The 20,787-nt window shown below is 43.4% G+C and overlaps 4 protein-coding genes across 4 annotated transcripts; 3 read left to right on the forward strand and 1 right to left on the reverse strand.

The window, feature by feature from the left end:
• Positions 1-1,497: 1,497 nt before the first annotated feature.
• On the forward strand, positions 1,498-3,582 carry tmem42b (transmembrane protein 42b). Its single transcript, XM_084031828.1, has 3 exons — positions 1,498-1,802; positions 2,610-2,756; positions 2,879-3,582. Exons 1-3 carry the CDS (start codon positions 1,626-1,628, stop codon positions 3,020-3,022), a joined length of 468 nt encoding a protein of 155 aa, XP_083887954.1. The 5' UTR covers positions 1,498-1,625; the 3' UTR covers positions 3,023-3,582.
• Positions 3,583-5,838: 2,256 nt separating this feature from the next.
• Positions 5,839-14,074, reverse strand: zdhhc3b (zDHHC palmitoyltransferase 3b). Its single transcript, XM_084031815.1, has 7 exons — positions 13,747-14,074; positions 10,056-10,396; positions 9,733-9,857; positions 8,851-8,947; positions 8,656-8,737; positions 8,317-8,447; positions 5,839-7,733 (listed from the first exon to the last, which is right to left on the reverse strand). Exons 2-7 carry the CDS (start codon positions 10,356-10,358, stop codon positions 7,575-7,577), a joined length of 897 nt encoding a protein of 298 aa, XP_083887941.1. The 5' UTR covers positions 10,359-10,396; positions 13,747-14,074; the 3' UTR covers positions 5,839-7,574.
• A 972-nt stretch (positions 14,075-15,046) lies between these two features.
• Positions 15,047-17,247, forward strand: exosc7 (exosome component 7). The gene is made up of 8 exons (XM_084031995.1): positions 15,047-15,198; positions 15,358-15,459; positions 15,678-15,772; positions 16,165-16,330; positions 16,414-16,484; positions 16,595-16,718; positions 16,804-16,959; positions 17,085-17,247. The coding sequence occupies exons 1-8, from the start codon at positions 15,142-15,144 to the stop codon at positions 17,187-17,189; spliced, it is 876 nt and encodes a 291-aa protein (XP_083888121.1). The 5' UTR covers positions 15,047-15,141; the 3' UTR covers positions 17,190-17,247.
• Positions 17,248-18,466: 1,219 nt separating this feature from the next.
• On the forward strand, positions 18,467-20,522 carry LOC311028458 (tetranectin-like). Its single transcript, XM_084033042.1, has 3 exons — positions 18,467-18,625; positions 18,829-18,927; positions 19,604-20,522. Exons 1-3 carry the CDS (start codon positions 18,529-18,531, stop codon positions 20,008-20,010), a joined length of 603 nt encoding a protein of 200 aa, XP_083889168.1. The 5' UTR covers positions 18,467-18,528; the 3' UTR covers positions 20,011-20,522.
• Positions 20,523-20,787: the final 265 nt, after the last annotated feature.

A 20,787-nucleotide genomic window follows, 5' to 3' on the forward strand; every position in this document is an offset into this window, starting at 1 on the left:
TAACTGCGCCCTAGTCTTCATGTGCGTACTGGCGGCGGGTATTTATGCACCTTTAAACCGTCTGTATTGGGGAGACAACTTGTCCCAGCCAATACTTCGGGGTGCTCCCGAGACCACTGCTGCTAACCGCCCAGACGACACACAAAAACAAAAAACAGCCCTGCAAAAAAACAAACAAAGCAACCCCTCCTTGTGAGAGAACTGCCACTACAGCCTACCGAGGGACACAACTGCTCCAGTCACCCCCTCCCCGCAGCCACACAGAGTGTAACTTAGCCACCATTCTCCTTGAATGCAGGTCACCAGAAAAAAAACACCACAGCCTTTACCCCCCGGTTAACACTACACTCACAAAACCAAGCCACTGTGATCCTCCCAACTTCACTGCCACACAAGTGCCATACTCTGACACTCCCAAGTTCACAATTGGACGAGCCCCCACTTGTTATGCCCAGCTCGCTCAAGAGCATAACCAAGGAGGGAGGACCACACAACGACCAGGTCAATTAACCATAAATTTATTAACGGAACACAAGTTTTAAGTGTAAGTCAGTAATCTGTAGCGTGGTGAGAGGTGCTGGATGTGTGTGTGCAATCATAAGGTAACAAAAGGCTAACAGAACATAATCAACCAAAACAACGCTGAGGTGCCTGGGTGGCACCAGCCATCCAAGAGGGAGGAAGAGGCCACCATCTTGGAAAGACCTCCTCTTTATAGACACAGCCACAGGTGGAGTTGATCCCTCTGACGAGGTAGGAGGGACACAGGCAGAGAACCTATGGAGGGGAGATGAGACAGAGAGACACAGCAGCAACACAACATGGCCGAGGGCCATAACACATTCAATGACGATGACTCCACTTTCTCCTCCTCATTAGGGGAATAATTTAGTTTTGTTCTGGCTCACCTCTCTGACAGGCTCATCTCTCTTTAAAGGGCACAGAGGAGAGAAAATGAGGACTCGTGTAAGAGCATCCACCCTACTGCCATCACACACACACACACACACACACACACACACACACACACACACACACACACACACACACACACACACACACACACACACACCCTTCCACTTCCACCCAGTGTGTTTAAATGTAATGAGGCTTTATGAAGCAGCTCATCAGTATGCTGAAGGCAACAGGGAGGTCTGGATCATCTGAAGTCATACTTTGCTTCCCACCCACACACAAGGACATACATTAGCATTGATTGTCCTCTATTCCACCCAGTATGCCTATGAGGCTTTAAATAATTTATTAATTATCTGCTTAATCTCTATAAATCAATAATATCTGATTAAAACACACACAGGCTGCGTATGATGTCGTTTATTATGATTCCATCATTGTTCTGCAGCTTTATATCCATCATTCACTCAGTTAAAGGTTATGGAAATGATGGACTACTATTCCCAGCATGCAACACGGGGCGTTCTAGTCCAACCACAGCCCTGCTCCGGGCTGACCGTGCGTTGCGTGACTGCCACCGGACGGATGTGTGCAGACGGTGCAGGGGAAACGTGCCGCACAGTGACGGACACGCAGGCGGCTCAACCAGCGGCATCGACGCCGCCGTGGAAGATGGATTAGACGGGAATGCGCCTCGGCTCGTCACCAACATGTTCCCGGGAGTTCTCTACGCGCTGCTGGCCGGTTTCCTCGGCGCCGTGGCGTCGTCGTCGGCCAAGCTGTCCCTCGGAGCCGACTACCTGAAGGGAGTCTGCGAAACCGGACTCCGGACGTGGGGCGAGCAGCGGAAATTCAGACAAGCGGACGAAACTACCGCCTGCGACCGGGTGAGTGACGTCACGTACCGCCGCGGTTTAACGTGAATTATTAACGCGGCGAGGGAGTGATGGCTCCGTGAATAATGCAGTGTGCATGCCTGGCTAAGCGGGGTGATTTCTCACGGAGGAAGTTGGGGGGGTTATCCCCGCCCGCCTCTCCTCGCAGACTCCCTCAGCATCAGCATCACACGAGGGGGGGTGGGGGGGGTGGGGGGGGGGTTCTCGTGCCGCGTCCGCGTGCCGAATGACATTGCAGCTCGTTGTCGCGTCGTTGTGTGAGCAACGTGTCTTAGCAAGATGAGAGGCTGGTTTATGACACACACAAAAAAACGGGGTCAGGTTTCGCTCGTGACCTTCACGCGCTGCAACCCCACACACGTCACGCGGTGATGTCAGAAACATCTGCAGACAGCTGTTCGGAGCCTCAAACGTGGTGTAAATAGTGACCTTCAATCAGAAAATGCTCTTAAATTGATTTGAAACATAATAGGCTAATAACAGGACCATTTAATGTTCATGTTAATAATGTTATTATTATACTGTAAATAATAATATATTATATATGATTTTTGTGAACATGCACAATTTGCATAATTCTACTATATTAAAGTGAGAATTGTGCTTTTTTACTCCACATGTCACTGTTGACTTTGCACAATTGCACTTTTACACTCAAAACATGATCAGTTTAGGAAATATGTTACAGATTTAACTCCTTAAATATAGCCTAAAATATAACATCTTCATAACAGCTTTTGCATTGAAGTGGACCCTGAACAACAATAACCAGGTTGTCACTAACATCTGTGTTTTCAGCTGCATATCCCTCTGAGGTTGCTGTGCGGCGGGCTGCTTTTCACCTGCAATGCTGTGATGTGGACCTTCCTTGCCAAAGCTCTCAGGTACTCCTCTTCCTCCACCCAAACCACTGTGACCACCACCGCCTCCAACTTCATATCTTCCGTGAGTAACCCTCTCACAGCACTTCCTGCACAGAAATACCTCATCCTTGTTGGCTATTATTTAAATGAGACTTATTCACATTGACAAAGAAGAAACCAAGATTTCTCCCCCCTCCCCTTCAGGCTTTTCTGGGCCAGCTGATCTTCGGTGAAGCCCAGATAACGCTGTGGTGGGTCGGGATCTCCCTGACCTTCTCCGGTCTGCTGGTACTGCAGAGAGTTTCGCCGCAGGATGGGCACCATGACGCAGGCGCCAAGGACGAATAATACGTCTCGTCTCCACTAGAGTTCAGCCGGGCTCCAGCCGGCTGTGGTACGAGGTGTGTTGTGATCGGCATCTCTTCTGATTTTAACATCGAGCCAAGAAATAGTGAAATCTTCTCAGACTAATTCCCATTTTTGTTGTTAATCCTCCCCCAATTATTAAACAAATGATCAACTAAATGCCACTTAAAACATATCCTTCCTGATAAGAAGGAAATTCTTTATTTCTAATGTTGCTATTTATTGGTTTATAAAGGAGAACTACTGGCTCAGCCTTGGCGAGGCATTGTTTAGGCCTGTTGTGATGTAAAATCACAGGAGATGTTGGCCTTCAGCCAGTCTGGCCACGGCACAGCTCCAATCCGGCTAGTGGAGACGGACTCACGGATGCCTGCGTCCAGCTCTAAAATCAGCTTTTACCACAGCAATGAAGCAAAAATGATAGCTTTATGTTTCTTTTGGAGAACTTTTAGCCAACGTGTGCAAAACGACTCATGAGCTAACAGATCAAATGTGAAGGAAGGGAAGAGAGTACATAAAATTAATCATTATATATATATATATATATATATATATATATATATATATATATATCTCCTGTGTGCATATTGACAGACTGAGCTGAAGTCAATCTTTTGGGGTTTGTTCGTGAGCGATGGACAAACGGCATCATCAGCTATGTGCTCTGATGTCACCCTTAGCTGTCAGATCACCAAAGCTTTCTTAATCCTCACATTTCCTGAAGTGACTCTGACACTCACTGTAAACATCCCAGACTGACGTTGCATTTCTGTGCATGCTCAAGGCAACGCTATCAACCAAGCACTTGGCTGATGAGGTATTTTCACTAAGTAATAACACTAATGTAGCGCTGAAAGGCCCGTCCCGGTGTCTTTTTTTTCTTTAAGAACTTTTCATTTGCCTTTCTCGACAGCCTGAACCTCAAGATATGACACGTGTTGTGAATCAGAGGCAGCTGCTCTTCCATTTTCAGGATAGACGTGTGCATGTTCCCTCAGATCAACGCAAATATCTCTAACGCCAAAGCATCCCGGAGCGTCAGTCCAAACTTACATGTCCAAACTGTCTCTCCAGCAGAAGAGACGTCACATGGCCTCTCGGTTGCCTGTTGAGCTTTACGGGCCCTGCATTTGCGATCTCACGTCATCCCGTCCGTTGCCCATCATCTGTTGTCAGTGAGAGTGCAATAACATTACACTTCCTTTAAATCTCATAACACTGTGATGTGTGGAACATCAAGGGATTTTTGGATCAATAATACTGCATAGAAATTGGCAATACGTGCTGCTAGAGGTTACATTTCTGTTAGCATAAAGCTAAGTACCGTAGTATACAGGGGTTTGTCTGAACACGACGTAGAAAGGTTGTTAATTGAAGGCAGTTGTTTTGGATACATATCATAATATAAATGCATAACGGTAGCTATAATACCCGTCTGTAATATTCCACAGCAGCAATGCACAAATATATCACGTCCTTCCAGCTGCTGCTGTGCAGATTTTTGTATGATTGTGTGATGAACAATGCATCCCTATTAATGTGACAATGTGACGTGCGCAGGATTCTTTGGGCCGCGGAGGTCGCTCTCAGCCACACGGGAGTCAATACGGCCGTTTGTGCGTGTCATGCATTGCTTTTTTGGCTGGAAAAACGAATAACCGCATTTCCCCCAAAATGTTGAACTGTTTTGAACGTAACCTTTAACAAATCTGTAATGTTTGCTTTTGATTCTGAAGGGTTATTTTTGGTGCCTGGCTTTTTATCCTGTTAACGGCATGACGTGAGGGTGAACCATCTACCTGTGAACCCACTCTCACTGTAATTTAACCAGTCGGAGCTTTGCAGTAGCCACATTCATAGCTCCGCCACAGCCGCATGGCACTGGGTGTGACGTATTTATATCTGTGTGCACATAAACTGTAGGTATGGTTGTACAGAGATTAGAAAACCACTGGAATACGATGTTTACCCGGCAAATTAATGTGCTGCACAGCTGGAAAACAACAGTAAATGTATCGGCACTTCTTTTAAATCAGTTACGTTTTGACCCGTCTATTCTCTTGGTAGATAAATGGAAGAGATTTTGCAAGAGTTTATACTTAAAGTAAGTAGTTAGTCATGACTTTAATCTGAAGGCTGCTGCACCCACAAATTTAACATCATGTTTAACTTTTTAACACAAATCGAGATGATATTTGATTAGAGGGAGTGACTTTGTAAACGTGTAGATAATATTCTGTTAATAGGAAACACTTAAAATGATGTGTAAAGAAATAAAGAATTATTAAATGAACGTCTTACCTGACAAACGAGATTCATCGTGTTACACTTTGTTCTTCGAGTAGAGGGGTTTCATGCTTCTGTAATGAGGATTTGTTATTTGACACTCGATCATAAAATATGTCCACGCCGTCCCTGTGTTTCACAAAGGAAGAAAATATTTGTGAAAATGAAATTCAGTCAATAAAATATCCAAACAATGAATGTAATTCTCATCATTTTTCTGTGTTTTTACTTTGAGAATCTGAATTTTGAATTCAAAAGGACAACAGCCATTTAAATTAAGGTATTTATGTGTTCCTATTTTTCCAAATTTAGTGATATTTTCTAATGATGGACTGCAAAATTACAGCAAAATTACACAGCAAAAATCTGAAATTGACTGTTAAAGTTTAAACTGTAATTTAATATAATTGTAACGGTTTGAAAGCTTTTATGTGAAAAAAATTTTGACATTACATTATTTAAAATAAAGGATACAAATTTCTCAAAAATCAAAAGCCCCATTGGAAAACTGACAAGAGTCAATAAAATATCCATAAAACTAAAAGAATTTTGTGTCACATACATACAGTTTTATTTCATTCCCCTTACAACAAACACCACAGTCAGAAAGAAAAAGAGAAACATGTGGTCCATAGCTAGTATTACAAATGTTATTTATACCTGATCACAAAGAAAGCTGGTGTACTGCATGTGTAAACTAGATCACAACCAATCCATATCGTGATACCATTTCTTTCATTTTTAAAAAACTCCAGTGATTTTTAAAAGCCTCAGAAAATGTCAGTCTTGAAAATCCTCTAGTCTTGAAGCGGTTCCTTCAAAATCTCCTCTTCAATAAGCATTTCATTTGGCAACATAAATGTTCAAAATGCGTCTTTTTAGTTTTATAAATACAGTAAGGCTTTCCAAACACATTTGAGCAAAAGGCATTTTAGTGTTAAACGCTCTAAAGTGGCCCATTTCATATCTGCACCGAATTCTCATAAAAAAAGGTGAAGTATTGTCCTCACGCTGGGTGGTCCACAACGATTAAAACATGCTTGTTTGTTTAAATGTGGTCTTTTAGGCTTCGCTGAACATTTTCCACTGGCCTTAATGTGAATAAACATCCTGTAAGGCTTGTTTCCCCTCTAGTCAGACTACAATTTATGACAAACTGGATTATCCAAAAGCAAATTCCATCAATTACACTTAGGCTCATTGCATTCACAGAGCAACGCGTATTGCTTTTATACCCTGACGTTCTGTACGAGCTGGTGACTGTGATTAAAATAAAGCAAAGACACAACAAACAGAGTTGCCAAACAGTCAAAGGGAGCCCGCTGGTCAAACCCGCTGGATTCTCACAGCAGCTGTTTACTTGTAACAAGTTATAACCCTTAAGATTTCCTCACAGGGTCACCCTTTTGAATGTTATCTGGTTGATATCAGTCTCACTGAGGCTGGTTTCTGTCCTACAGCCTTTAAATGTCTGAGCAGGAACTAAAAACCCAATTAAACGGATTCTTCTTCAACCTGCTTGGTTGTCAGATAGGTGAGGTTTAGTGCAGATTAAAAGTTTGTTAATTAAGTCTCAAAATACATGTCTTAGTTGACCTGAACTAATCCAGCTACATATAATTAATATAGTATTCAACCAATGTGACCCTGCCTCACCCCGACTGTCACATTAAGGCAAAAAATAACAGAAATATCTATTAAAAATAGCAGATGCTGCCACGCACTGACGCACTGTTCTAAGGCAAATTATCTGCAGCACACGGCGTAGGGTTTGACAGGAATACAGCAAAAGAAGTGACGGGATCACGACAATCTTTACAGAAAGACAAAGCCAGGATTAAATCTTGGCGCCCAAACGGCGAAAAAAGTGTTCTGGACTTCAGTTTCGAGTTCACATTGTTTAGTCTTGGAAACAGGAAATGATCAGACGTACTGCAGGAAGAACTCGGGGTCTCTTGGTGTCAAGTGCTTCTTTTCAAGTGGTCGCAGCTTAGTTCTCGTTTTTTGTACAGCAACACCTCGGTCATGTCAGTCAAGCATCACGAGAGAGAGAGACAATAAAAATAGAATAAAAAAAAACACTTTGTAGCTTACGGAACACCCTGAAATATCGACAAACGTAATATCCAGAAAACGGAAGAAACTGTAGAAGTGGGTAAAGAGGAGTTCATGCTCGTTGAGGTCCAATCCAATAGGAGGGGAAGACCAGAAAGTCCACAGCAGCAGAGCTCAGCGAGGCATCCAGCCTTCACACAATGTACTGGTACAAGTCTGCCTTGCCGTGGTCGGGCGTCGCAAAGGGGCTCATCCAGGCTATAGAGAACGGATGACCGAACACCACCTTCAAATTCATCCATTTTGACTTTTTGGCCCATCGTCTCTCCTCCTTCTTCAGCTGTTCGATACCCTGCAGTAAAAAGGATGTGAAAAACATGAGAAGATGCGAGTCTCCAGTACTCATTATGGCTCTCAGCTAAAAAAAACCCCAGTTAATTTAAATGTTTCATGTACTAGCAGCACATAAATAGTGAAAGCAGGGACTATAAATGATGCATGTTTTGTATTTATTTGCATGGTTTGTTAATCGGGGTTAGGGTGACACATTCTCAGCATTTCCTCATGTCAAAGAAAAGTGCACACACACTTTCTTGCAGACTGAAATGAACCGGAATAGATGATCTTTGCAGTGAACGTTATGACACCGTGAGTCATCGTTGTGGGCGTTTTGAGAGGAGAAAACGCACTAACCTCAACCTACCTGGAGGCTGTACAGTAAGTGAATTACCTGCTTTCATCCGCGCTCTGATTTAGTCAACAACACACAGAATGAATTCATGACTTATTTTAGCGAGTCAGAACCTCTAGACTGCCATAGGAAGATACACACGTGTTCCTGGATGACTAAATCCAGCCATCGCACCAGTGCTGCGGCCGACATTCCCCATCAAAGACGAGCGACGTGGTTGTAAAAAAAGGACGCCTTCACTCACCGTCTCGTCGCTGCAGATGGAGTGGACCTGGGTCCCGAACATGACCGCAGTGAAGATCAGAAAGAGGAGACCCTCGAAGCAGAGGAGGATGAGGAGGATGACGGTCGCTGGTGGAGAGAAGTTGCTGCACTCTGGAGAGAGCAGAGAGGCATCATATTAACTATTAAATTCAATCAAGGTGTTCCCTGAGCTATCGTGTTCACAAGACTGGGACTCATTAAGAAAGCGGGAAAACGGCGCAAAGGCATTAAAAGAAAGCCTCTTTGGTGTGTAATTACAATATATTTGCACATAAAGCTGAATTGGGAAATGCATCGACTACATAAATGTTTTACTTACTTGTCCAGTCTTCTTCAAAGCAGAACACAAAATGGAAGGCCACCAAGATGAGAGCATGTAAGGATATTAGTGCAATATACATCTGGGAGGAAATAACAAAGCAAAGACAGGATTTAGTGTTGAGTTTTAGTGTCTCCATATACATGCAAATGACATTATTACATTTTAAGATCAGGGCAGCGGTTAAAGACTCACCGTGAAGAGCACAAAGTATTTCTGGTTGCTCTCTCCGACGCAGTTGTTTACCCAGGGACAGTGGTGGTCCATCTTTTTGATGCAGCGTTTACACACACTGTGGACACACAGGTACATCAATAACAAAGATAAAGATCGGAGGAAAAAATATTGCAGGCAAACTATGACCTTTAGAGGTAAAAAAATAAAAATAAAACAGAATATATTTATCCGTTTATAGTGCGGGGGAAACAGTAAGAAAACACACATAAATTCAAACTGCCAGTCCACCTGCAGTGTGTTGAGATTCGACCGACTGGAACAGATTTTGTCTGTTTGTGTTGCTCATGAAATGTTCGACTCACAATCCATCATCCGACAAAGAAGAGAGTCACACTCGATCTATCCCTGTGTTTTGTTTACGCGCTCTCTCAGTTAAATCTATATTTAAAAAGCCATCTCTTGTGTGTAACATATCAGTCTTAAGGATCATTAGAGACATGTGCATCATCTAAACCACCTACAAACACTGACTCATTAAAAAACTAACACCCTGTTATTCCTGAGAGACAGAATTGCTCACTGGCTTCACAATTTAATTACGCTGCCGTGTTTTTGTGCTTTTCATGCCCCGAGATCCCAGGGAAACCACTGAGCAGCCACAGAGGGAACTCCTTATCATCCACCTGCAGCGTCTGCAGGGAAATGCTGCACGGCCATTTCCAAATAAAACGCACACAGGGGAAGCAGCAGAACAAACACAAACGAGGAGAGAAGTACGTCGCGTCAGGACTTTCCTCTCTAAGGTGCACACGTCAGCAGAACGCTCTAATCGCCCAGACACACATCTTAAGAGTTTGTAATCTTCCCCTACGATCTACACGTTCACAGGGCAGGGTGTACCTGCAGTGGTGAGCTCGGTCGGGCTTTATGCTGCAGCACTTGGGACACTTGTACACCACCTGGCCTGGTTTGAGCTGCAGACTCTCGATGAATTCTTTGGTAGCGTTCCCTTTAGGCACAGCTCCCTGAGAGAGGGGGCAGAAAAAAGACGTGTTGACAAGGAATTCAGTTGTATTTTACTGTGTTTCCTTTTAGCTGCAGCATCTCCTTAAAGATGGGAATTTACCCTCATAGTAAATAAAATAAATCCTCAAAGAAAAATGTATGTTTTGTATGTTTTATCACAAGCATTAAGCCCCAGATCAGAAATAAGCCGGACTGACCGGGTCTGTGCACATCGCCTTGGCATGAGAGGCGAGGGCGAGGAAAGCCAGGCCGTTGAAGATCACGCCGTTGAAGAGGCTGTAGATCACGCTCTTGGCGGGCAGCAGCATGACGAACACCACCACGAACTCGGCGTAGAGGACCAGGAACCAGGTGATGACGCCGCACACGATGCCGCAGCCGTCGCGGATGAACCACATGGTGCCGGAGCCGTTGCGGGGCGGGGGAGGGACGCAGTGCTCGGGCCTCAGGTAGCCAGCTTGCCTCTCGATGTCCCTGGTGCGGTGCGCCGGGCTCTTCATCCTACAACGCCCGAGGCTCCGACCACATACTGCGAGGACTGAAGGAAGATGGAGAGGAAGGGGGGAGGAGGCAGAGAGATGGGAGGAAAATTAAAGAAAGGAATTAGAGAATGAGGTGAGGGAAGGTATCAGTGTAGCGCTGCAAATAACCATTACTTTTTGCAGTTAATTCAGTCATACAGAGTCAATAACACTCATCTCTATTTTCTCAGTTTATTGACCGGTCTGTGAGAAAATAGGGAAAAATTCATAGTTGTTTGTGACACTTTCAAATATCTTGTTTTCTTTGGACCAACAATCCTCAAAATTGTAGAATTACTGTCATGTAAAACAAAGAAATACTACTTATCTCCTCAGAGGATAGACCTAGCCGCCTGTCTCCTCACTAAAAGTTTATTGCGAGTGCAATCAACTCGGTCATTTCTGAGGTTTATACATATCCATTAGGCTTAACTGAGCAAAAGCAGTAAACGCATGCTTACCCCGAGGACAGGAATTTAATCACAATGAAAATAGATACGGCACATTTGGGATGAAATTAATCAGCCGTGACTCTGGATTTAACTAAAACATCTCACAGTCCATTACAGCACAAATCCAGATCACCCCTATCCCTCTTTGCATGCGTCCTGTCCTCGGTCCAGACACACCCGGCCTCTAACTCACACCACATTTCAAGATCAACCTGTTAAAGACATCCAGCCTCCTGTGTTACAGCCATTTTAGTCGCATCAGTGGCAACATCGGCCTGCCGCTCCACCACCGAAATATCTCAAAAAACATTTAAAATTTAGTCTTAAAAAGATGGTAAAACCGTATGAATTAGCCAGGTTCAGATTGTACTCCGTGCCTACAGCACGTTAAGCATATAGTCAACTGATTTCTACAGAAATTAGGTCTCAACAACCTGAATTACAACCTGAACAATTCCAGCAACAAATAGGAAACAGAGGCATTGTCTTGATAATAATGTATTACTGGCTGGACTAAAAATACAGTAGGACCGACCGAAGCCCTGCTGCGGAGCCTCTTGACCCTTTTCACCCGCCTGTCATCATCACACAGCAGGAGCCGGGCGCAGTGGGAGGTCATGTTGGAGGTCTGGTGTGTGTCTGCAAGTATCACTTCAGTATTTTATACTTCTTTATATTTCCCTTATAAAAGTACTCTCAGGCAACTTCCGGTGTGACATCCATTAGACTGAGTTTAAATCACTGGAGCTCATCTATTTATTTATTTATTTTTGTTTAAAGCCAAACAAAACATGACAATACAACTGGTGCTATTTTACCTGAAGTCTTTATTTATCAATTTAATTTCTTTCACAATGCTTTCTAATGTTTTTGCATTACTTCCTTATAAACATTTCAACAGAAAGCCCTTTAAATTGTATTTGTGTATGAAATGTGTTCTACAAATAAACTTAACTTGCCTTAAAAGTATGACGCCAACGGTATTAATTTATAGACACTATGCTGAGTTTTATTTTTAAAGTCTGAAACTATTAAACATGTTATCGTAGATATTACCTCCACCTTGACAAGCTACAACATTAACATGTTTCTTAAATGTTGCATCAGTAATAATCAGATAACACAACATTTGAGGTGAGAAGTCACAATCCCATTGTGAAAATCTTGACACCCACTTGTTGTTGCACAGGAAATACATCATTAAGGCTTTTTACTTGTCGATAAGGTACCTATAAAATGAAATGCTTGTTAAACTGGTTTGTTTCATCAGCCAAGCTAACTGTTGGTGGTTCTAGTTTATCTGTGTATACAAGAAAAGCTTGTTGCAGTGAGAGAGACACCGGAGGACGTTAATGGAATTGCTTCGTGCTCTGCTTTAATGTTTAACTAAATTAGAAACGGAGACGCTTAGACTGCCCTAAAAACGGTGTTTAATGAAAATGCAGATGATTAAGACTTTCCAACAATGAAGTAATGAAAGACCTGGAGTGAAACTAACGGCAAAACCAGAGTTCATTAACATCTCCTAAGTCGATAGTTTGGCTTTTTGTCGAGTGGAGAATGAGTCTCTTTTTTTTTTTTAAACAATGAAACGACTGAATGGCTTGATTGTAACAGAAACACACCATCTCCTCTCTTGTGTCAACAACAGTTAACATCTTTGTATTGAAACCACCACGATGCCTCTACAGTAAGATTACATACAGCATGTGCAATGGTCAGATTTACACTGGAACGGGGACTCACTGGCTTTAAAATGTAAACGCCACACAGTCAGACGTTCAATTAATGATTTATGGGTATGTTTGATAGCCTGCTGATAGAAAGCAACCGACAGTACTGACTGGTGGTGGCGACTAATGTGGACGGGCAGGTTGAGAAGCATGGAGAGAGAGATGATGAAGACATGAGGGGCAACTGAGTTTGACACTCTAATGTGACTTCACTTTACTGATAACCTCCTCTGACCACAAAACACTTGTCATATCATTTAGTTTTAGTCAGATTCTGTGACATTAGATGATTAAATATATGGAAAAAGACCAGATTGTCAAGCAGACGCTGATTGACAGGTGAGATACCAAATACCAATGTTGCAATTTCAACTGAAACTCCTAACTGGGTCACAGAATTTGCTGTAACACCAGGAAGTAAAAGCAGCAACCTGTGTGTGAACCTTCAACATGGCACGCATGCCATTGGCTTTTTTTCTACCCCCAAATGATACAATCTGAGACTGCAGCCCTATTATATAAAATATTTAGCAAAACACAGGTTTCACTCAACCTGAATTTAAATTATTTGATCATTTACTTTAATCAATATATCCGAGGTGAAGAAAAGCAGCAAATACTATTGTTTTTGCTTTAAAAATGAAAATTATTAATCAATTGTCAGAGAAATTGCCTATTAAGTCACTGGAGATGTGTTTCTGGACATCTGACAAATCAATTCACTTCTCATTCTATTTTGGTCTCTGGCAACCTCTGAGAAAAACATCTTTATCCAGCTTTCACATAATTACCGCCCTAATGTTGTACTCTAATAGTGCAAAAACACCCGGGAGTACAACCTGCCAACTTGCATGCTGGGTAATTTGATTTATTGGAGGATAAATATGACACGAACATAAAATAAATTGGTTAACTTAACAAGACTCTTAGCTAAATTGACCTCTGACCTCCCTGAATTTGGGCAAAAGGGGAATTATCGTGTCGTGACCACAGTTATAATGGCATCACAGGGCTATAATAAATACACTTCCAGACACTGATAACGCATCAACCCGACCAGGAAGTGGCTGGAGCATATCTGGACTTCCATTAGTTGGGAAGCCGATACCTGCCATTAACAGGGGCAATTATATCCAAGTATTTTAAGAGCAACACGTCCCCTGTTGTTGTTTTTAAACATACCTCGGACTCTCCAGGTTGTGTCGACAAAAGTTTCTTGGACTCCTCACGTAGTTCCGACCCTTAGGAAGTTTTAAACCCCCCAAAACTGTCTCCTCCGTCGCCCCGTCTTGTTAGCGCAATCCCGGCTAACGTCACTGATCTGCGGACAGATGCGCTCCGCGACTCCGCGGCTCCTTCTCCCGCTTCCACCGCCGCCGTCGCCGCCTCCGGTTTCGACGAGCCGTTAATTAACCTCGCTCTTATGCTAATTACGGTAAGGGACCGAGCCGTGGAGCAGGCCGTTACCCAAAACTACTGCTTCCTCCACCTCGGTGAGATCCAGAAAGCTTTGCGGGCGGCGGGGCAACAGCGCAGAAGAGCCAAGCAGGAAGTCCGACACTCCCCGCGCTGGGCGTTCGCGCCCTGATCTCAGTCTAACAGGCGCTCCATGCCAGCAGGCTCGATTACATACTGCCTTCAGTTCGATTCGATTACGTTTCATTCATTTGTCTATCTGAAAAGCCGAAAGCTGATACCGGGAGATTATGTTCATATCCTGAGTTTAACTGGTATTCTTTGATAATATATCAGTCCCTGTGCATGTTAACGTGTTATTGCATTAAAATCACAGAGCTTAGTATCCTTTTTTTATCTGATGCTCTTTGAATAATCTAGAAAGTGATTTAACAACATAGGCTATATATAGGCTAGTCAGCGTGTCTGAGCCCCTCGTTTCTTCCACTCACTTTCCAATTTATACATGTTTTTCTCTTCCAGAATATGGCCTGGTGCTAGGTTTGCTTTTTTTATGAAAAAAACACATGGTAATCTCACAATATGCATCAAGTAAGCATAAAACTGAAATAAAAACCTATATCAATACCAGATTTTGACACAGAACTGGTGACACACCTTATGTCAGTAGCCTGTAGCTTTGGGTGTGTCTGTAGTCCAGGGGTCCCAGGACAAGGACCACTTTGCCTGTAGTAGTAGCCCAGCCTTACAAATAGTCGAATTGCTATTAATTCATTGCCACAATTGGATTCTGGGGCGTTTATTGATCTATTTTGCTGTTTTATTCTCCCCGAAACAAGTTCACCATCCCAAACTCAAAAGGGCCCCAACTGCCTGAAAGCCTGACTCCAGAGCAAAATAACACAGCTCTAGCATCAGGTTCCGCTTTAGTTATGTTCAAATTGTGGCCACCTGCCTTTGCGCTCGCGCTCAGGTGAAGTAGTTCCACAGACTGCACCGGTTGGGCGGGGTTTTTTCACCTTCCGAAGGCTCATTTGTAAACAAACCGCCGGCACATCCGGGTGAGCAAAGCGGGGCTCCATGCGCCACCGCGTCGTCTTTTGATGACGTAGAAAGAAGAGCGCCCCAACAAACACACATGCTAGCGGTGCTTTCTACATTATGGCAACAGTACAAGTAAGCGAGGCTGAAAAGGTGTACATCCTACACGGCATACGGGTAAGATGTTCTAATAACTACACCTCACACATCTGTTAGCTAAAAATATTCGATAAACGCCACGACGGTGATTTCTGCTCTATAACGACACACAGGCTAGGTAGCATTAGCTAACTGTTAAAGACTGCTGTGTGTTGACATGTTGCTTCTTTAAATCAGGATGACTTACGGGTGGACGGACGTGGCTGTGAGGACTACAGACACATGGAGATAGAGACTGATGTGGTGTCCAACACAGACGGCTCCGCCAAAGTCACACTGGTAATGTGTAATAGTTACAGCAGGAGCCTTCTGTATCCAGTTAGTGCTGTAAAACCACTCATCTGTGCACCTAAGTCACGTGTCAACACATCCAATATGACTAACTCCCATTTATTAGTTATATCTCGATGCATGTCTAGTGTTTTTCTACCTGCTTGAATGTCATTTATCAGGAAGGATGACTTGTTATTTTTCTGACATGTTCTGATTCCCTGCAGGGGCACACGGCGGTTCTAGTTGGGATTAAGGCTGACATTGGCAAACCGAGGCCCATGGTGCCAAGTGAAGGCTACTTGGAATTCTTCGTTGACTGGTTAGTGTGGTGCATGTTGTCATGAGTAAATTAAGACTGACTTTTTATACGCTGCGCCTTATTATTTGTAAAGATTTGGCCACCAAACCAATCAGTTATGACTGACATTATACTTACTCCCATTTTTTATTATGGAGGAAAAAACAACTATATTTTAATGTGTCATTTTTAGAATCACTACAGATCATGATGTACTGAATTTTCTTTGGAATCAACTGAAAACAATGTCTCTAAATACAAAGGGCTGTGTCCAAAATCACTTCCTACTTACATTATTTCTGAGCAGAACCTGTTTTTTACCCTGCCACTAGGAGGTACTGTTGTATCACATGTCAAGAAAGACGTTTGTCACCTCACACGTTTGTGTTTTGTGTTGTCCTTCTTATCATTAGCTCGGCCAATGCAACCCCCGAGTTTGAGGGCAGAGGAGGTGAGGAGCTGGGGACACAGCTGAGCAACACACTGTATAAAGTCTTTAACAACAAACACAGTGTGGACCTGAAGAGCCTCTGTATCAGTGCAGGTGAACACTGCTGGGTCCTCTATGTGGATGTGCTGGTGAGTGTGCAATTTAATGTTTTTCACTTTCACAATTGGCGGTGCAGCATTTGAGTTTTTGTAAATCTCACATGTTTCCTCAGCTCCTGCAGTGTGATGGGAACTTGTACGATGCTATCTCCGTAGCTATCAAGGCAGCTCTCTTCAACACAAAGTAAGTCAAACGTTATACTGTTTTTTGTCTTAATGATGAAATAGCTCAATCCCATGATTTCTCTAATTCTGATTCAATAAAATGAAAGCTTCTGATTAACATTCTGACAGAATTCCCAAAGTGCACATATCAGCTGACGAAGAAGGCGGGAAGGAAATTGAGCTGTCGGATGACCCATTTGATTGCATGAGACTCGACGTAGAAAACGTTCCGTGCATAGTGACGTTGTGCAAGGTAATCTCACCTGCTGATATTCAGGAGTAAAGAATTTCTAAAGCCCATTATCACACAAACCGTGACCTTGGCTGTTTTTCTACAGGTGGGCCACAGGCACGTCGTGGACGCCACTCTGCAGGAGAAGGCCTGCTCCGTGGCGAGCCTGATCATCTCTGTGACACAGAAGGGCACGGTCACCTGCACCAGGAAGGTGGGTGGAGGCAGCCTGGATCCTGAGAGTATCTTTGAAATGACAGAGGTGAGTCCAGCCCCTCCCCCCCTCCTCGGCCATCTGGCCTCCCCCAGGTTTTGAATGTCATTCAATGTGATGACATAAATAAAGCTGCGTGGTATAAAGTAACTTATGCACTGTGTTGTTTTCAGGCAGGTAAACGGGTCGGGAAGGCCCTTCATGCTCCGCTCATGAAGCTGCTGCACCAGGAGGAGAGTTTGGGGAAGACGCGACAGAAAGTTGGCTTCCTTGGTTAATATCAGCTGCATATATGTACATGGACACAGAATTTTCTAATAAAACTTTTAATTTGTAGAGGCTTCTTGTCTTCCGATACACTGTTATATGTTGTTTATGTAAGAGCTTGTGTAAAGATCCTTTATAGATGCATTCAAGATGCATTATATGACAACTAAAAGGCATCATCTGCCCGTTCCAGTACCAACACTACCATACTATTTAGTATGCCAGGAAAAAGTATGTTAAATGCTTAATATACAGTCTCATTTTGTAGGATGCTAGCCAGCATGTATTTCTGACTATCCTGACCCACAATCCTTTGCACAGCAAATATATGAGGAACAGGGTCAAAGTTCAAGGTCCCATGAGATGAGGAGGTATGTCCCAATTATATGTATACTGCATGCAGTAGTAGATAAACTGCAACGTGATGGTTGCCGGTGGCATATTACTGTATGACGGTAATTCTAGTTTTTAACTGACATGATACTCAATACTATGAAAATGAAAGAAATGCAAGGAAAAGTCCAGCCTCTCTGCGTGTTTCTGCCACGTGTCAGTGTTAGAGACGGACCAGATGTGAGTCTGGATCACGTCCATGCTTCCCTCAGACTGTTGTAGGGTGTGTGTGCTGGCTGAGAGCAGACAGGTCCAAAACAAACTCCGATTTATGGGTGGAGCTCTCACTGCACATTTAGAAATGAGAAAATGTATACAGAGAATGATATATGAAATGATACCAAATGTAAAAAAAAAAGGGATAACATGCAAGAACCTAAACAGGTATTTCAAAGCTGCATAAGAGGATTTTCAGTACCTTACTGCGACAAAACACCTTCAAATATTAGATTTTTCCAAATGGGGCCATACCTTAAGACTTCCAAAGCACCTTTTGGCCAAGAAAGTCTTATTCCATTTCTTTTATTTTTTTTGTCAGATTTAAATCTTTGAAGCCAAGAAATAAACTGTAACCGAAGTTTTCATATTTCTTTCTTTTTCATAGACTTTGATGGAAGCTGCACAGGGTTATGTCATTACAGCTTCACACCATCTGCCAGTCTCCACCTGCTTTCTGGGTTCTGGTTTGGACTGGCCCTCCAAATGAAACGTCTGGAGCCAGATGAGAGAGAGACACACACACACACACACACGCCATCCTTTAAGGCTCCTGAGGTCAGACTGTTATTCCTGCAAATGGCAGTTTGGGACTTCAGTATTTTTCCTTGTTTGGAGCGATGAGAGGGCGGGTGTGAGAAAGAGGAGAGACAGAGAGAGAGAGAGAGAGGAGGAGGGGGGGGGGGGGCAGATAAATTGCGAGCCTTGACTTTGCAGCGGCCTCATTCAACAGGTCTCAGCATGGAGTTCAAAGGAGTGTGTGTGCTGCTGGGAGTACTGCTGCTGGTGAACTGCTCACTTCAGCAGACACCACCGAAGAAGAGGCTAGTGAAAAAAGGTAGACGGAAATCGCAATCCGTACATTATTTTAATTATGAATCATATTTGTGTATTTTACATGGTTGAGATACCTCCATCGAATAGAAATTTATCATTTTTCTTTTAACAGGATGCTTTTTTAAATGTTTATTAGATGCTCAAATCTCCTTGAAACACGCAGTGATTTGAATTTCCTTGTGTCTCTGGTGTTGTTGGAATCAGACACAGCAAAGGATGCTGCCATCGAGGCGCTGCAGAAACAGATCAATGACATCATCCAGGACCTCAACCTGCTGAAGGAACGACAAGCCCTGCAGGCAGGTAACAGCTGGATCACGATTGATCTCATTTATATCAAATACAACTAATGGCTTGATGCCCCAAAAATGCCCCTAACAGGCATGATTTTGGAGAACATTATTATTATTATTATTATTAACTTTATTTGTATTTATCGTACTCTTGGTGGTGGATAAATAATGTTTGAATCTGATTACCATGTAGTCATTGAGGCACAGTAAGCCCGAGGGGCCAGGCAGCAGGTGGAGAGTCAACAGGGGCCCCAACATCAAGGTTCAGATCGAATCAAAGTCAGACCTCTAGGAATCACACTGTTAACTCATTTTAAAAGGTTTCTTTTTGGATGTATTGATAGCATGATATGAGCCACATAGAGTTGGAGTTAACAGTCTGAGGCGAGCTTCTCCTAAAGAGACACTCAGATGGGTTACACGTGTTCTTTGGAAGTGCATGAATCTGGAGAGCAGATGGCAAACCCCCGCCTCGTTCAGGACACAAAATGATATCCAGTTGTTCCTGCATATCCCTAAAATGTTTTTCCATCATGTTGCTCGTGTCGCCAAAATACCACAGGCTTACTTTTGTTATTACCGGTTCTCAGACATCGCAGATGCCTGTATCATCTCCAAATTAAACCTTGAATCACAGTTTTCAGCCCGCCTAACCATCTGCCCCCTTTTTGTTTTTCCCTCTTCAGTCTGCTTGAAAGGCATAAAGATCAATGACAAGTGTTTCTTGGCCGACACTGTGAGAAAAGCCTATCTGGCTGCCAGTGAGGACTGCAATGCTCAGGGCGGTGTCCTCGGTACGCCCACGTCCAGCAGCGAGAACGACCAGTTCACAGACTACGTCCGCCAGAGCATCGGCCCAGACGCGCAGGTCTGGCTCGGCGTCAACGACATGGCGACCGAGGGCACCTGGGTGAACCAGACCGGCTTAAGCATTCCATACAGAAACTGGGACACGTCCAACTCCCGGGCCCCTCAGCCGGACGGGGGCCAGGCCCACGACTGCGCCGCCCTGTCCGGGGCCGCCCGTGGGAAGTGGTTCGACGAGAACTGTCGCGATGAAAAGACCTCCGTCTGCCAGTTCAACATCGTTTGATTATCATGTATCTAATCACATCGCTGTGCATGAGCTGCTTTCAGTGTACGTAGCTGCCTGCCGCTCTAGAAAGAGCTTTAAACCAGTGGTCCTCAGCCGGTTCTGCATCAGGACTAAAGTCTGAAGTAGGTCCCAGTTGTTTGACTAAAGTAAGCTGAGAGCAAGATACAAAGGAATCTATGATTGTATTTGTAGATTTTCTTTTAAAAAGGACATTTCAAAGGGTATTGGGCGTTCATAATTCAAAATACTCAACAAATGATGTGTACTATGTACTTTATTATTTCCACTCGTCTCTATTAAGACTCACTGGTTGTGAACCACTGGTTTAAACGACTGTATTTTAACAAGAAACAATGGAGCAGAGCTTATAAGCTATTTCATGAACATTAACTAAAACTTCTTTTGCCGCATTCTTTCAAGAGATTATTTCAGTTTTCTAACATGTAGTGTCTTGTAATGTCTAGCCTGGTGTTTCCTGAAAAATCACCATCAATAAACTATGAAAACTCTTTCTTCTGTTGTCCTTTCTTTACGGAAAAGTTAGGAGAGAGAAGGTGTTAAAGGAGGTTGATAAACATGTCTAAGAGCTTCCTGTTCTCAGAAATAAAGTGATAATTTTCCCCCGAGAAATGCAGACTTTATTCTAAATGGAACAGCTGCAAGAAACGTGGTGCAACTTATGTAATCCTGGCTTCCGCTTTTGTTGTTTTTCCAGTAAAAACACACTTCTCCGTGCCGAACACTGGCTGCCGCTCTGCTTTCTGGAGTCTTCCA

Source organism: Eutrigla gurnardus, assembly GCF_963514095.1.
Source record: "Eutrigla gurnardus genome assembly, chromosome: 17".
NCBI lineage: Eukaryota > Metazoa > Chordata > Actinopteri > Perciformes > Triglidae > Eutrigla > Eutrigla gurnardus.